General features: G+C 41.5%; 4 protein-coding genes across 4 annotated transcripts; 3 read left to right on the top strand and 1 right to left on the bottom strand.

The window, feature by feature from the left end:
• Nucleotides 1-1,541: 1,541 nt before the first annotated feature.
• On the bottom strand, nt 1,542-5,204 carry rsad1 (radical S-adenosyl methionine domain containing 1). The gene is made up of 9 exons (XM_085784064.1): nt 4,849-5,204; nt 4,527-4,660; nt 4,197-4,401; nt 3,668-4,033; nt 2,921-2,984; nt 2,680-2,827; nt 2,354-2,408; nt 2,081-2,184; nt 1,542-1,808 (listed from the first exon to the last, which is right to left on the bottom strand). Exons 1-9 carry the CDS (start codon nt 5,014-5,016, stop codon nt 1,670-1,672), a joined length of 1,383 nt encoding a protein of 460 aa, XP_085640190.1. The 5' UTR covers nt 5,017-5,204; the 3' UTR covers nt 1,542-1,669.
• A 1,556-nt stretch (nt 5,205-6,760) lies between these two features.
• LOC146982839 (GTPase IMAP family member 9) lies at nt 6,761-8,239 on the top strand. The gene is made up of 2 exons (XM_085784066.1): nt 6,761-6,801; nt 7,029-8,239. The coding sequence occupies exons 1-2, from the start codon at nt 6,783-6,785 to the stop codon at nt 8,051-8,053; spliced, it is 1,044 nt and encodes a 347-aa protein (XP_085640192.1). The 5' UTR covers nt 6,761-6,782; the 3' UTR covers nt 8,054-8,239.
• A 211-nt stretch (nt 8,240-8,450) lies between these two features.
• Nucleotides 8,451-14,719, top strand: btr02 (bloodthirsty-related gene family, member 2). The gene is made up of 8 exons (XM_085784065.1): nt 8,451-8,595; nt 9,852-10,130; nt 10,235-10,312; nt 10,400-10,648; nt 10,732-10,879; nt 10,984-11,010; nt 11,155-12,429; nt 13,629-14,719. The coding sequence occupies exons 2-7, from the start codon at nt 9,861-9,863 to the stop codon at nt 11,697-11,699; spliced, it is 1,317 nt and encodes a 438-aa protein (XP_085640191.1). The 5' UTR covers nt 8,451-8,595; nt 9,852-9,860; the 3' UTR covers nt 11,700-12,429; nt 13,629-14,719.
• cldnk (claudin k) lies at nt 13,800-14,719 on the top strand. The gene has a single exon (XM_085784068.1). It carries the CDS (start codon nt 13,800-13,802, stop codon nt 14,445-14,447), a length of 648 nt encoding a protein of 215 aa, XP_085640194.1. The 3' UTR covers nt 14,448-14,719.
• Nucleotides 14,720-16,679: the final 1,960 nt, after the last annotated feature.

Genomic DNA, 16,679 nt, shown 5'->3' with positions numbered 1-16,679 from the left:
AGGTGATGGAGATACTATTAGATGATGGCCATCAACGTAAGCAATCAATTGATTTCAAGTGATGATGCAAGTGATGTGTGGGAGGGATGTGACTCAAGCACCGACCTGAAACGTCATCAAACATCCGTTATCAAAGAGACCGTTCACATATAAGTGCGCCCACGGCACCAAGGACAGAGGTGTGTCAGTGCCTGTTAACCGGCACCAGGAGTCCACGCACACGCACGCACACGCATCACCATGGTATTTTGAGGAAACAAAGAGTTAGAGCATCATTTATTATTAAAGAAGAGGGGAGGTGGGCGAGAGCTGTGCTGTGAAATCAGCACCATGGAGAGAGACCGAGAGATTTTTAAACTCAGCACTACTCACTGCTGCTCTGCCACGTTTAATTTATGCCCCAAAAGCACTCCTCATTAAAGAGTGATCCGATGAGTAATACGAGTCCAAATTAAAGAGAGACGTTTGGGTTATGCCTCATTATCAGTCATTCCCTGTACTCTGGGCTAAATGACAAAGTTCTGACACATTTAATGTTCATTGATTTAAACTGTTAATTTCCAACACAGTAATGTAAATGTATTATTCAAGAATTATTGTAAACTTTATTGTTCTTGATATAGAGACAGATGGGAATTGTGGAGTCATCCAGTCATCTCCATGCCATGTACTTGTTCTGCTCATGCACTTCAGTGACTGAGCAGAACAAATACATGGCATCTCTGGAGACAGGTGACAAACAATAAACCTGGAAACTCAGTTCTTGAATCAATATTTCTGAACCTTTGAGTTTGTCCACTCCACTGAAGTCTACTTTCTTTGCAGCCTAATAAAACAGATTTTTCCATGGAAATTATTAAGATGCACTGTACCTACTGCTGGAGATTTTATTTTCCACTTATGTATGAGGATTAATGAATCAATTGGTGTTGTAAAAGACAGTGGGAGTATTTTTCCAAGAATGTATTCAGGCTACAGTCAGAGACCAGGGCATTGATATTAATTCAGATGCTGTGCCATCTACTCTATAATATGTGTTAACTAGCTTACCGTATTTCAAATGGTCATGAGATTTTAGCAAATTCCCTGTCTGTCTTATTGTAATCCAAGTGTCTGTCAGTGCTGAACAGGATTTGCACCGTAAGTATGGATTGTCATGGAGGAGGTAGAGCGATCTATTTAGCAACTGTATCAAAAAGGCAGTAAAACTTCAATATGGGGATAAACAGAACCCAAAGGAACTCATCAACTCAGAATGATATCTAATTCACCACAAGGGTTATAATGTAATAAATGTTTCAATGATGGTAAAATTAAACTTAATGAGAAATGTTTCAGTGCCAGAGCCATAATTAAACTGTGAGGTTGTGGTAGTTTTAATTGCAATGACAGATTAACATCAGGGAGACAAAGGGAAGGAAACAATTTCCAAAATGGGAAGTCTTAAATAAGAAATTTAAATGTTGTAGCATTATACATGAATAACACCGACAATAAATATTTCAGTCATTTAGAAAACAGAGGAAAAATAGACTTTCTGGCTAACTGGTCCCTTTCAATTAAACAAATAAATTCAATTTTATGTATTTATGTGTCCTGCCAGCCTTACCGACAAACAAGCTTTCTCCACAGTCTCTGCTCTGTTAACATGAGTGTGTGTCATTATGAGTTAAAGCTGGTCTGTGTTTTGTCCATCAGCACTGTGGTGCCTTTGCGTCCTCTGGATGATTTGTGTTTCCAGCTCCAACAGTAGAGCTGGCAGGATGCTGTCCAGTAAGGCCAGTCCATCCCAGGAGCAGCGCAGACCTCTGACAAGAAGAAACAGAGACATTTAGACATTAGGTTAGAGTTGCAACAATTTGTCAGATTGACTGAAACTGAATCTGTAAGATTCTGATTATTGATTCATCATTTTAGTCCTTTTTCAAACATTCCCGATGACAGCAGAGTAAGACTAGCTATCTTAATCATCTTGTATATCTGAATAGTACCACAGAAGCCATACAGCCACAAATGGGGAATCATCGTTCATTTCATTCTCTTTGTATACAGGTATAATAAAATTGTAATTGTAAGTCACCTGTCATCAAGAATCAGCTGTCCATTCTGCAGCAACTCTTGGACATCAGTGGATGTACCAAAGACTTCATGGAGGCCAAGCTGTGGGCTAAACATCTCCCAATGCTGTTAAATACAAGAAAACATATCACATTTTTCGCATTCAATTCACTGAATACTGAATATTATCTTAAGCGGTGCATGAAAAGAGAAGATTACATAGAAACTGGGCTGAATAGAATGTTTTCCATTAGAGCAAAACATGAAGGTATAAAGGCTTTATTGTGTGTTTCACCTTGTGATTAATGCCGTCAGTCATTCTCATCCCCATTACCAACACCTCCTCCAGTCTGCCAAACAAAGACAACACTTTCAAAAACCCACCTCAGGGACAGTTAGGACGACGAGACAGAGTGAGTAAATGGGCAGAATGGATAAGTGTGATGATCGGGTTTCACAAGGACAGAAAATCTGAAAGAACATGCACGTGTATAACGACCTCTAACACCATGTTTCTTCACACTGTATCAAACTGGCTGATGCTCAACTGTTACATTTCACATTGACAGAGAATAATTTTGGGACTGAATGGTGCAGCTGCCCTCTTGTGCAACAGCTCACAGTTCAAGACGGCTGAGCTGAATCCTCCTCCGCGTCCCATGTCCCCGCTGCTGAACTTCACGGATCCACGCGTCAGGCTCCAGAGTCTGGGTCCGCGCCTCCCGAGCGACGCCCCCCTCCCTCAGAGGAACAAACCGCCCATGTGCTCCTGTTACACAAAGACAAACATGTTAAAATATGTCCCACATGTGCACAATCCATCACCCATCAATCACTGTTTTCATTCCAGAGAATAGATCACCTGGGCCGACGCCGATGTATTGTCTCCCCTTCCAGTAGCCGATATTGTGATGACTCACCGCATTCTGTAATACACAATGAAAAGTGTTATCGTGTTGTCGTGATTGTTGCTCTCAGACGTGTCCATGAGTCAGTGCAGTGTAAAACAAAGCAGACATCTGCCTAGCTGATGAAGTAGAGAGTTCATCAGGAACAAAAAAGAAAAGCAGAGTGACTTCATACACATTAATATTACAGGCTACAGCTTATTAGATTTTCCCTAGGCACAGAACTACATCTTCAGCAATCAGTGACTTGCTTCAACCTGAATCCACCTCACTTGACACTGTAAAAAATGAATGAATGAATGAATACAGTTAAAATAAAACACCTAAATAGATTGTGAGACTTAAGATGTTAGCTCAAACCAATATGAAGGTTTGTGTAGTAGCCACCACAGATGCAGAAGGATGTTTTGTTTACTTCAGCACATGAACTGTAAACAGGCTGTTGTCAATCATTGTTTTTTCTGAATCCATTATGCAGATGATGGTAATTTGAAAAGTTGCATGGGAGGCTGACTCTGCTACTGACAGAGAGAATTTCCCTACAGAGAGTTTACTGCTAAATGTAAATATATTAGAGATCTGGGACAGGTTCTAAGGTCAGACCCAGCTTTCAACTGTGTCTTATAAATATATACTTTAATAGACTTTTTTGTTTGAAAATGATTTTATAATATTTATGGCTCTTCCGGCTGAGGACTTACATTTCTTGCAAAGTTTGACACCTCATACTGCAGAAATCCATTTTGCTGGAGAGTCCTCCTGGCACACCTGTACATCTCCGCCATCACATCATCAGCCGGCACAGTCATTTCCCCACGCTGCACCTGTTTAAAAAGTTGGGTGCCCCGCTCCAGGGTCAGCTGGTACAGAGACACATGGTCGTCACATGTCTTTAGCAGCTCGGACAGCTCTTTCTCCCAAGATTCAGTGGTCTGCCCGGGGCGTCCAAACATGACATCCACCGACACCCTCCCTGGACACAGCCTCTGAGCCTCTTCAATGGTTTTCAGAGCCTGGTGAGAGCTGTGGTCTCTTCCCAAAATCTTCAAGTCATCATCCTGCAAAGACTAAAGGGATTGACAATGTGACATAAAAGCTGCAACTACACTGTGTATCATCCAATGAAATGTTGAACTGCCATATGTTTTAAGTGTTCTATGTTGTTGTATGAATGTAAAAACCAATAAAGATATGTTTAAAAAAAAAAAAAATGTTGATGATGTTATTCACCTGGACTCCAATAGAGAAACGGTTCACCCCAGCGTGGAGGTAATCCTCCAACTTTGACTTTCCCTCAGGTGTAGGGTTGACCTCCAGCGTGACCTCAGCCTCATCTGGGAGAGTCACCTGGCTGGAAACAGTTTCAAGGATCTTGGCGATGGTGGACGGGTGAGCCAGGCTGGGGGTCCCACCACCAAAGAATACAGAGGTGATGCTGCAAATTGACACAAAGAAAGATGGGAAAATGTCGCTGTTGAACGGTGCAGTGACACACTGATTGATGATGATGTGTCTAAAATAAGACAATATATTAAAAAAAAGAGTAATAAATAGCCATACCGGGAAACCTGACTCAGCTGCAGCAAAGTCTCAGTTTCCAGCTGGAGGCAGCCAGTCATGATGTGGTTATTGTTCTCTCTGGGTATATACTTATTGAAGTTGCAGTAGGAACACCTCCTGAGACAATAAGGCCACTGTGAAATGGAAGGAAGGAAGATGACTTAATTAGGGCAAATTAACTTTACAAGGCAATCTGCATCTTAAAAAATGGCCCTAGAATGAAAATAAATCTAATTCAGTTTATGATTATGCATTTGCAGATGTGTTTGCATCTGTGCATAGAAATGTTTCATCAGTTGAATTGACCAAAAAGCCAGCTCACGTGTACATAGAGAGACGCCTGCTTCGTGAGATGTGGAGAGCCTGCCCATTCAGACGTATCTCCAATTATTTCCCCGCCAGAGATGAAGCGCAGACCGGGAGAGAGAGCACGTCTGGCACGGGGAAATGTGTGTTTGATCATTCTGGTGCGGCGATGCATCTCGGTCATCTGACGGCGGGTTTAATGAGTTTGTTGTCCTTGACTTGACGACATAGATCCTCACAGCAGCAGCAGCACGCGCCCGGCTCCATCATGTCACATTTACAATGACACCATGTCTGAGAAAACTAATTGTAAAGTGCAGTGGGGTCATTTCAAGTGTGTGTTTAGCACCACGTCGCTCCAAAACAGGAAACACGTGAACGTGGTTTCCTCTTTATTAGTTTCTAGGTTTGACCACATAGAGGCGCTGTTTTATTGTGAGAATCACACACCAACAAGGACAAAGTGCCACAGGTTTATATTTCTTTATTTAATGCTGAATAACTTCATCTAAAATCACAAAACTGTTGAAGTATTGAATTTGGGAGGAGGGATACATTTCTGTGTTCTTAAATCTCAGTGAAGATATAGGACAGTGTATGGATTTAAAGAAATAAAGAAAAGCACTCGTTTTTACATGGTCTGGTCCCTGCACTTTTCATTCACAAGAGAACCAGATTTCAAGTTGATGTGTTGTCAAGGCCAGATCGCCATTGATGTTATCTCAAGGCGCTTTTCAAATAGATCATGTCTAGACTGTGCCCTATTTAGCTAACAACCCAACAATTCCCAGCATGAGTGAGGAGACGGGAGTAAGACAAATGTTGCTTCTGGTTTAAGGAGAACCAGACTCAATGTTGGGTTGTGTTGAAAAAATATTAGAGATGCAATGCAAGCAGTGCCTTGAGGCATCCTCCTTGAGTGTTCAATTTATTCAAGAGCTCTCCAAAATGGCTGAAATGTATTCAAGAGATAATATTTTTTTCAAAGAAATGTTAGTAGCTATTTTTAGACAATGAACAATCGTTCATGTACTTCAGCCTTGAATAGTATTCATGCAGAAGTCCATCACTCTGTACCTCGTGCTGCCACAGTTGAACGAATGTGAATAGTCAGTTCATTTTGCATGCGGCTGAATTAAACACTCACTGTGGTATTTGTTGTTGCAGTGACAACACATAAAGACACTAATCTATATTTGGAATATTATTTGTGCTGTACTGACGCGCTAATTTAATGAGCTATTGATTTCCCCTGAACCCAGAGGATAAAACGTGGTCTGGTGGGCTGACGAGTGAAATACCCTTGTTGGGTCACCTTTAAAATTAGCATATCAATTTTAGCAAGCCACGCCATTTGAGTGTTACTAAAAGCATTCATACATCAGGGGTATAGCTAATTAAACCTCTTCATCATTTCCAGGGGAAAGCCACTGCAGCACTGTGAGTGGACAAACAGCGTGTCACCTTCAAATAATTGCCTCTGTTCATCACTGATTAACTTTGCAGGTTTGAGTATGTTGTTTACATGATGTGTGCCAAAAAAGAACTATTCTTGTCATGTGATATGTTTTGTATTAGAATATATACAATTTTATAGAGCAATTAATCCAAGCATTTCATTAAAGATGTCAATAATTGTGAAAGAGCTCATTACCAGCTTCCAACCCAGAGGGCATTTTCCACTTAATATCAAATCTGGTGCCCAAATACCTCATCAGCAAAGAGAGGGGGAGAGAGAGAGAGAGAGAGAGAGAGAGAGAGAGAGAGAGAGAGAGAGAGAGAGAGAGAGAGAGAGAGAGAGAGAGAGATTGGGAAAGAGAATCAGGATGTATTGAATACATGCAGCAGTGATGAGGATGAGTCCAGCCCAGTGAGAAGCTGGAAAACTTTGAGATCATCTAAGATAAAATAGATAAGATAGATAAGATAAACAGCGAATCTGTGGTGCAAATGGAGAAGAGAAAGAAAGGTAAGCTCACTTCATGTGTACAGAGAGTAAAATTAAGGAAATTACTGCTTAACTTGAAATCAAGCAGCATATTTACAAGACAAGGGTTGGTAGTTATGTTGCTTGTGTTCAAAATTTCTAAAACAATTACACATGGACTTTATCACACTTGAGTACAGAATGAATGTGATAGTGAAACTCTTTGTATGTAATAGGTTTAATTCAGTTAAACTTCTCCTTTTTTACAGGCTCTACTACAGAACTGAGGCTTATGGTGGTTGGCAGCAGTGGAGCTTCTCAGTTCCTACTGTCCAACACCATACTTGGGAGAGAGGAGTTTCCTAAAGATACCTCCTGCATGCCTTACAGCACAAAGATCACTGGAGAGCTGGCTGGTCGACGAGTGGCTGTGGTCAATGGACCAAACTTGTACAATAAGGATATGTCTCGAGTCAAGAGGAGGATGGAGTTGAGAAGGTCTAAGTGCTTATGTATCCCTGGTCCCCATGCATTTCTTGTCGCCTTTGACATGGAGAAAATCTCCCCCGATGATGTAAAGACCTACCGGCTGATAAAGGAACGCTTTGGAAAGCACTGTCTGAGGCACTGCATGGTCCTCCTGGCCTATGAAGGAAACCTGGAGGCAGCTGTCTTGGAAAACAAAGTGCAGAAGACCGACTGGCACCTCAGAGAACTTATCGAGAAGTACGGCGGACGCTTTCACATCTTCAGCAAGAACTGGAGAGATCGCAGCCGGGACAGAGCGCTTCTGCAGAAGATAGAGTTAATGGTGGCCTCGTTGGGAGGGGGGTACTTCTCCAGCAAAACTTTCCAGAAGGCAGAGGACTACGTGAAGAAGGAGGAAAAGAGGCTCAGGAAGCGGAGGACAGCAGAGATAGAGAAGGCGTGGACCGACATGGAGAAGAATTGCGTAACGGACGAGCTGTATCACCAGAAGGACACCTACACCGCCAATGTTGGTGCTGAGATCAGAGCCAAGGCGGAAATGGACAATGGATGGCTCAGGACCTCCCTGGCCAGAGGGCTTGGGACGGGAGTTGTGGTGGGAGCCATCACGGGAGCACTGTTTGGATCCATTGAAGGGCCAGGAGGGATGGTTCTGTATGGGATCATTGGCGGCGCAGTGGGAGGATCAGGCGGAGGAACGGCCCAGGTCGCCATAAAGCACATAGAGGACAGAGTGGCTCCGACTGCCAGACTCAACTTCAACTCAATCTTTATCAATCGCTTCTTCGCAGCTCCTCGACAATGACAGTTTGGCATCGACTCTACACCTGTTTTTCAAGTTGTGCTATATCATGTCTCATGTCTAACTATTGGCTATGTACCTTTAAAGCTGATGTAGAGTATACGTTTCCCTTCAGGCAGAAACCTAAACTTGTTTTATCATACATACTATCTCTTCTGTCCTTCTGATTAAATGCACGCCATAGATTAAGGAGATGATTTGTGTCCATATAGACAATAAATCTCTAATACATTTTAAATAAATGCCATTTAGACTACTAAGAGCACAATTGTTTTGCATCTAATATTACTTTCAGCCTCCAACATTTCCTGGAGTCTTGTCGTGGGTAGGTTTAAGTGTCAGATAACATTCTGGGTGGAGTCGCAACTGAGAGTGCCATTGTGTGAAGCTCTGCCCCTTTCCTGGACAACACACACACACTCACACCTTAGTACACCTGCTCAGTGTTAAACATTAACATTGTTTCACATTATTGCCCTGAAACTCTGAAAAAAAAGCCGTGCAGGCTCACCACAAGGCTCTCTGGATAAGTTCAACTGGGAAAGGTAAGACTACACTTGACTCTTTGAGTTTTTCTACACTGTTCTTTTCTGTTTTACTCGTGTGAGATTTTCTGACGGAAATCTTACGTGACTCATTCCTGAACATGTTGCGTAATCTGTGATTGTTTCTTAGTAAAATGCAGTCATAACTCAGGAATTACACATCTAATAAGAAAACAGCTCCAAACAGTCAGAGGCAAGGTTGCGGCTCCCAGGTGATGTAACAAAAGATTTGGTTGCTACCTGTTTGACTACATACTTGACATCACATCTTTTACATAGCTGCTTCCCTTCTCTGTTCCTCAATCACAAAGAAGTCATTTTCAATTCAAATGTCTGTGGCAACAAAAATAATAGCTATTGTGACAGAGAATAATCATATGGCTGGACAACACAGAACTTAAGTGTTTGATCAAATGTTAGATCAGTAAAAGAAAATTAAGTAAGTAAAACAAATGGTGTACCATTGTATAGCCTATGGGAGGAATGCTGTAACGTTCAACATGACATTGACTAGGCCTGCCTGTACTGCTTAACTCATATGAAAACTCATATGAAAATGTATTTTTTATGTTTTACAAAATAATATTTAAACAGCAATAAGGTGCTTACAATTACTTTTTGTTAAATTATCAGTAAAGAATAACAAAATGTTAACAATGCATAGCTACAGTATGTATTTTCATTTTCTGTTTCTTCAAGTTTCTACTCTGCCACGGTCCAGAGGGAATTATTGAACTTTTTACTCCATTCAAATTACAAAATTCCTAAAGGGAAATTTTATTCAGTTATTTTATTCATCTTCATTGGCCATCTCTTGTCCCCTCACATTTAGCTTGTGACTCTTTGGAGAAACCTGATTCCTTGGCAAGCACTTTAACCACTTGGCAACCAAATGTTATGTGAAGTAGCCTATAGTTAAAACTAGCCCCAAACAGGTAGTTTATCAGTACCAACAGGCTGATAAGGTCATGGCCGCTTCTTCCACTACAGCTCATATATAGGCCTATTAATGAAACATAATCAGTGTTCAGGTTTGTCATTAGCATTAGTTTTATAACATTAAAGCACCATCTTATGGTAGGCTAGAACATTATTATTTCCATTGAAGAAAAGGTAATCATGAGAATTAATTGCATTAACTGCACACTCATATCTCTGTTGTCATTGATGAAAATGAAAAACAACACCATAACAATGTATATAAAAAAAGAAGCTTTTCTTCATATTTGTTGACTTTGCTTTCATGTCATTGTCAGTGTCAGAGAATGGCCTCTACCATCAGCCTCCTCCCTGAGAAGCACTTTTTGTGCACTCTGTGTACGGACATCTTCACCAGCCCAGTTACCATACCGTGTGGACACAGCTTCTGCTTGTCCTGCCTCTGCCACTACTGGGCACGACACCAGTCAAAATACTGCCCCCACTGTAAGAGAGTGTTTACTGACAGGCCTGACCTCAGTGTCAACCGCATTCTGGCAGAAATCACTGACAAATACAGGAAGACTCGACCAGAGAAGCCACCAGATGAGGACATGGTACTTGTTATGTTTGTATTTGACATCAATATAGTGACACACATTAGTGATAATAAATCTAATATATTTGTGTGTATGCCTCTGTTACTGTTGCATGTGTACAGGTTATAGATGTTGAGCAAATGATTCAGGAGCGGCTGCAAAAGATAGATAGGTTGAAATATTCTCTCGAGATTCAAAAGGTGCGTTGAAAACCTCTATAAGCTTCTAAAATCTTTAAAAATTCAAAATCGTGTATTCCTAACAATGAGTCCAACGTGTCCAATCAGAGCTCTTACCTCAGAGAGGTTCGGGAGAGCCACAAGGTCTTCTCTGCGCTGGTAAATGCCATGGAGAAGAGTCACAAAGCGGTCGTTGCTGAAATTGAGGAGAGAGAGAGACGTGAGGAGAAGAGAGTAGATACGCTGGTGAAAGAGCTGGAGCAGGAGATCGAGATGCTGAGGAAGGAGGCGGCCGAATCTGATCCTCAGATTCTTGAACCCAGCGATCAAAGCGATGATACAAAGAAGGATACCTTGGTAAGCATCTTTGTGATACAAGGTAGCAATAGTGAACCACTGATCAGTCAAATGTGAACATCTTTTTTTTTTATGTCACACAGAACATTGTTTCCTCTAATTCCCTTTCTGACCTGAAGGACTGGTCTAAGGTTACCATAGAAACCGACCCTTGTATTGGGGTCACCAGACGAGCACTGTCGGACATGATAAATAAGATGAAAGTAGAAGTCAACAGGCTATCCAAATCGGGTGAATAATACATTTCTTAAAGGACATATCTCATGTACTGCATCAGCATAAATCAGATACATTTGAGACTAAATGATTCTTTCTATTTGGTTCTTTCTTCACAGAACTTAAAAGAACAGAGAAATACACAGGTAAGGATGTCTTCTTTCAGCATGACCAATTACAAATCAGTCAATACTGCAAACTGAAACAAAAAATTGAACCCCATGCATGATGGGAAGGTGGTAGTGTCTACATATGTCCACACTGTTTAACTTGTTCTTGCTCCTTCCTAGTGGATGTCAATCTGAGTGCAAAGACGGCCCACCCCGTCCTCTATGTCTCAGATGACAGAAAACAGGTGAGACACACGGACAAGCTTCAGGAGGTGCCAGAAAACCCCAAGAGGTTCGACCGTGTGGCTAACGTGGTGGCCAAAGAGAGCTTTGGCAGTGGGAGGTGCTACTGGGAGGTGGATGTCGGGGAGAAGATTGAGTGGAACCTGGGTGTCGTCAGACAGTCCATAAACCGGAAGGGCAAGTTCACCGTCTGCCCTGCAAATGGTTTCTGGACTATAGGCGTGAAGGCTGGAGGCCAATACGTGGCCCACACCTCTCCCGTGACCCTGTTGGCTGTGGAACAGAGGCCCAGGAAGGTGGGTGTGTTCATGGACTACACAGAGGGCCGAGTATCCTTCTTCTGCGCAGAATCGGGAGTCCACATTTATACCTTCACAGACAACTTCAACGACAGGCTTCATCCATTCTTCAGTCCTGGACGCATGCACGGTGGAAAAAATGCTGCTCCCCTTATCATCTGTTCTAGTTTTTGTAGCATCTGAACATTAATCTCACCAAATGATTAAAAATCTCAGTTGCTTTGTTATCATTATATTTTTAATGTGAATCCAGTATGGTATATATTGTATATTGATTAATTTAAGAATCTAAATCTACAATGAACAACATTTCTCCATTGGATCACTTCACAAGAGGTTGCACAAGGACTCTCTCTACACTTGAAAACTTCAATGAAACGTATAAACAGATTGAAATGGGTACAAGGCACTCATAAACGAACAAGCGAGTCCAAAGTCGAAAAAAGAGGAGAAAATGGGTTGCTGAGCTGTATGGATGCAAGGGGGTGCAGGGCTGGGACAGAGGTTGACGAGGAACAGGGAGGGAGGGCACGGACAAACAGCAGGGCATTGTGCTCGTACACCAGGCACTGGGAGACACACTCAAACACATTCACGCATTCACACAATAACACGACGTGCACACAAGCGCATGCTTCTGCCCACTGCCACGCAGACTTGCGCTGGCATCTCGGAGGGCAGCCCCATTTTCCAGTCCAGTCCGAGGTGTCGAAGCCGATCGACCCCCCTCTACTTAAGACCACCTGACCTCTCAGATAGAGCATCCCCTGCCCTCCAGCCTTCCTGTGGACTTAACTGACACCTCAGGGCCATCATTCACAGCTGTGGGCAGCCACAGTTGATCTGCATAAACAAAGGACCGGTAACACTAACCTGTGGACGGAGGGGAGCAGTGAGATATAATTCAACTGAGGTAAATATCCTTACCAACAATTTTTTTTTAAATGTGGTACACGCTGTACATTTGTGTGATGAGTTGGTTTCCATTTAATGAATGTTCCCTGTAATTGTTCTATTATGTACTTAGATGTGTCATTATCCAATATCCCTAATGATAGTCTCTTTGTGACCATCATGGAGGTGTGTGGGATGTTAACAAGAGCTTTTGCGTCACTACAATGTTTGTTGTATTTCCCTGAAATTAATCCTCCTAACACATTGATCAGCCATAACATTGAAGCAGGTTACTATTTTTATTGTTGTGGCTGATTGGTGTATATTCCTGTCTTGTTTTAAGAGTTAATAATGAATCATTAGCAATTTGATTTGAAATTTAATTTGTCGTTCCAATTATTTCCTACAGCTCCAAAAACAAACAAACACAGTCACAACATGAAAACTGTGTTCCCTGTTTTGATGTTGTGTCTAATTGGTGAGGGCCAAGCCATTAGTTGTACACAGGATAAGGTTTAATGGGCCTTCGAGGGAAACAGAGGAACTATGACTTCATTTCCATTAATTAATGCGCAATGTTCTGTAACAGTAGGAGAATGTAGGTCAGCCTGAATGGTTTATTCTGGATTCATATGATACATTATTATCTGCCTACTCACATGACAGGCTGTAATGTTCCTTATGTCAAATCTAGTAAGGAAGGATCCCCTAAAATAGATTAGTGCTTTTCTGGTAACTAGTAAAACCTCCATTTTAGTCATGAGAAACACTTGTTGAACGGATCTTGTGCAGGGAGGATTTGATTCACATAAGTGGTAAAATATGGATACTGAGAGCTGTGATAAATAGAGGATACAGGTCCTACTGGCCCACTCCACAAGCCTTCATGAAAGCTGCTTGTGTTCAGAGTCTCCTCATGTTTTTCTGAGATAATCCACTCACCCGGCAAGGCGTAGCTCGACACCCACAGCTGTGTCAAAGAAGGCTATTCTCTGTGGTCCTTACTGGAATCCACTAGACATGGGCCTCACAGCCTGTATCCAAATATTTATGATAAATATATGTTCTATTAGTCTTTTCATGTGTTGCTGATGTAATGCTGTAATGCTGTGTTACAAGTTACAGACATTTTTTGTATTTGTAAATGTTGCATTGGTTATCATATGTTTAGTAGAAATGAATTTAAATTGAAACTAATAGTTTTTCTCTGTATTTCAGGATACCCTGTCTTGTCTCACCCAAGCTGAACTCATCAACATCATCGTGGAGCACGGCATTTCCATAGACTGTCGCATTTCTTTGTGGGACTATACGTGGGCCCATTACAACAGAGAGAGACTGATAATATAACCAAGACAAATCCAATTGATTCAAACAACATCTTTCACCATGGCGACCACGGGTATGCAGTTGCTGGGCCTAATAATGTCCATTGTGGGCTGGGTGGGCGGGTTAGTAGTCTGTGCCATCCCCCTGTGGAGGGTCACTGCCTTCATCGGTAACAACATAGTGACAGCTCAGATCATTTGGGAGGGCCTCTGGATGAATTGCATTGTGCAGAACACAGGTCAGATCCAGTGTAAGGTGTATGACAGCTTGCTGGCTCTGCCCAGTGACATGCAGGCTGCCAGGGGCCTCACCGTGTTCTCCATCCTGCTCTGTGGTCTGGCTCTGGCTCTGGGCGTCCTAGGAGTCAAATGCACTAAGTGCATTGGTGTGAACAGCCTGAAGGCCCGTATCGCTCGCATCTCTGGAGCCCTCTTTGCCATCGCAGGGTTCCTCTACCTTGTACCTGTCTGCTGGACTGCCCACTCCATCATCAGGGATTTCTATGACCCACACGTGGCAGCTCCACACAAGCGTGAGCTTGGCCCCGCCCTTTACATCGGCTGGGCGGCTTCAGCCTTGCTCCTGATTGGTGGATCTCTGCTCTATGCTGGGTCAAGTCCACCCGGCATCCCTGGCTCTCCCACCTTCAGCAGTGGAGAAAGTAGTCCTCGCAGGGCACCTGCCACACAAGTCAAAGGTTATGTTTAAGTTCCCAAAATGTCTGAATGCCTTCAAGTCTCACAAATCCACCCCAAACGATGACAAACCTCTTTTATCTCCTTTTGATTTTGCTCCTTGTAATTATTTTATATTTAATGTTATTCCAGTTTGCTTTTTTCTTTGAAAAAGCCACAGGAGGCTGTTTAGGGAAAATTGAACTCATTTTATTATTTCATACCTGATATGTTCAAATAACATTCTTCTCTGTCTGTCAGTGTAAAAATGAAATAAAATCTTTGGTTGTCCAAACCTCTACTGAAGGAATCTGTGTGTGTCCATATTTTTACAATTAGAGATATAAGCACTTTAAAATGAGAGAAAGAATATATAATATATAGCCTAAAGAACAAATATTTTGTTAGGGTCATTTGTGTAAATGCTACTATGTGTTCTGCTGAGAAGAACAATAGAACAATGGGGATGTGTGTAGATTTGCTTGTGGTGCCATATTGTTCAGAAGTGTGTTTGTGTGTGTGGTTGTCCATCTCCTATCTTCCATCTCCTCTTTGCTCAGCTACCCTGTGCCAGGGACAAAGAAAAACTTTTCTTTTTACTCTCTCTCATAGCATAAATATCCTAGGTAGAGTAAACCAGACTCTCTTTTTGGAGTTCATCTCTGTCAGAATCACAACAGACAAATATATCAATGATTGGGGTTGAAGTATCAATGATATTTTATGAAATTTAAATACATCAGCCTTCTGAATGTGTGAGCCCAGTGCTGTATATGCACATGCCTCCCAGTCAGTGTCACTGCATGAGCATGTAATGTGGGTTGTTATAGGCCAAAGTTGAAAAAAACTCTTTATTCACAAGCATTGTTGTCATCCCTCAGATTCTGTGCTCATTGACTTTGAAGCGCAGTGAATTAAAACCATTGAGAGAGAGTCCTGGAGTCTGATTACTCCAGAACTCTTTCTTTCCTAGGATAAATTACCTACACTGTAATAACAGCACTGAAAACATGCCCTAGCATTTTCTTTCTGCGTGCTGTGAAGAGTAAATTTGATCAAAGCTGCAAGGGCATGCATTACCCCATCAGTTTTTTTTTCTTCTGTCCGTGACAGCAGAGCACAGAGCGACACAATGCCACTTTACAGACCACTACAGCAGCACAATAACAATGGGTACCAGTGTCCCAAGTGCCAGGTAGTGACTCATTCATGACCTAAGTAGGCCTATACTAATGTTGGTAGAGTAATGTTGTGAATACAGTAAGACAATATGCACTATTTTACTGTACAGCTGTAATGGGCAAAACAAAGTGAGACAAGTACACCATTTATATATAATAATCAATGCAGTGTCTTAAAATAACCTAAAAGTATGCTATAGCACAATCTTATAGCAAATAAAATAATAATTCAACCTGGGTAGTAATGAATCATTGATAATAGCCTACTTTACAAAAATAGGTTATTCAGTAGCCTGCTTCAGTAAGGTCTTTTTCACCTGGTATCTATTTTCTTTAAGTAGGTTTTGATAAAGACTTATTCTACAAGACACGATGATGGAGGATGCAAGGCATTTAATATTAGATGTCTAACAGGTAGGCTACTATTTCAGATTAATTTGTGACTAGGGAGAATGGGGGTAGAGTGAGGTAAGAGAGTGGGGTAAACTAAGCATAGCCTGGGCAAGTTGCTAGGATAAGAAAAATTGACTAGAAGGAAGGCATCATTTCATGGAGTCTGTGAAGTTAGGAACCACATGAGTAAAGTGGTTTGACATTTATGTCCAGTAAAAAAACATTTATTTATTTTTTCCACCTAATTTTCCAAAGTGAATTTGGTCTGTCATAAGTTATGTTTACAATCATTCTGTTTGTTTTTAGTGATGCACAACATCCTGTCCTGAAATACATAGCCTACAATCTTAGTTAGCAACAAAACTATTAGTGGGGCAGATAAGCAAAATAATTGTGCGTTTTAATGACTAAAGCATGAAACTTTCAGCATTTCATCTACATACCCCAAGGTTTAATTTCAGACGTGGAACCACTTTGGTGGCTGACCTTTAGGGGTCTTAAGGGGTCTTTTTCCACATTATTCCATTATTCTCCATTGGAAACCTCTGGAAATCTGGGAAGTAAATCATTACCAATAAATTTCTTCACCATTGTGTTTAGGAAGGTGTGTAATATCATGTAATAAAATGTTGAAATTCAACTCCAGTGGGAAACCCCCTAATATTATTATTAGCTTCATCTCGTTTAGTTTA

The sequence above is a fragment of the Trachurus japonicus genome, chromosome 8 (assembly GCF_045865225.1).
Source record: "Trachurus japonicus isolate A0001 chromosome 8, Traja_1.0".
Classification (NCBI taxonomy): Eukaryota; Metazoa; Chordata; class Actinopteri; order Carangiformes; family Carangidae; genus Trachurus; species Trachurus japonicus.
This window is presented reverse-complemented; position numbering and strand designations above follow the sequence as displayed.

Excerpts from the sequence above, each read along its gene's own strand:
- rsad1 (XM_085784064.1), bottom strand. The coding sequence starts at position 5,016 with ATGACCGAGATGCATCGCCGCACCAGAATGATCAAACACACATTTCCC. Across the intron at positions 4,661-4,848 it reads AGGCGTCTCTCTATGTACAC|TGGCCTTATTGTCTCAGGAG; the intron begins GTGAGCTGGCTT and ends TCCATTTCACAG. Across the intron at positions 2,828-2,920 it reads ATACATCGGCGTCGGCCCAG|GAGCACATGGGCGGTTTGTT; the intron begins GTGATCTATTCT and ends TTTGTGTAACAG.
- btr02 (XM_085784065.1), top strand. The coding sequence starts at position 9,861 with ATGGCCTCTACCATCAGCCTCCTCCCTGAGAAGCACTTTTTGTGCACT. Across the intron at positions 10,313-10,399 it reads ATTCTCTCGAGATTCAAAAG|AGCTCTTACCTCAGAGAGGT; the intron begins GTGCGTTGAAAA and ends GTGTCCAATCAG. Across the intron at positions 11,011-11,154 it reads AAGAACAGAGAAATACACAG|TGGATGTCAATCTGAGTGCA; the intron begins GTAAGGATGTCT and ends GCTCCTTCCTAG.
- cldnk (XM_085784068.1), top strand. The coding sequence starts at position 13,800 with ATGGCGACCACGGGTATGCAGTTGCTGGGCCTAATAATGTCCATTGTG.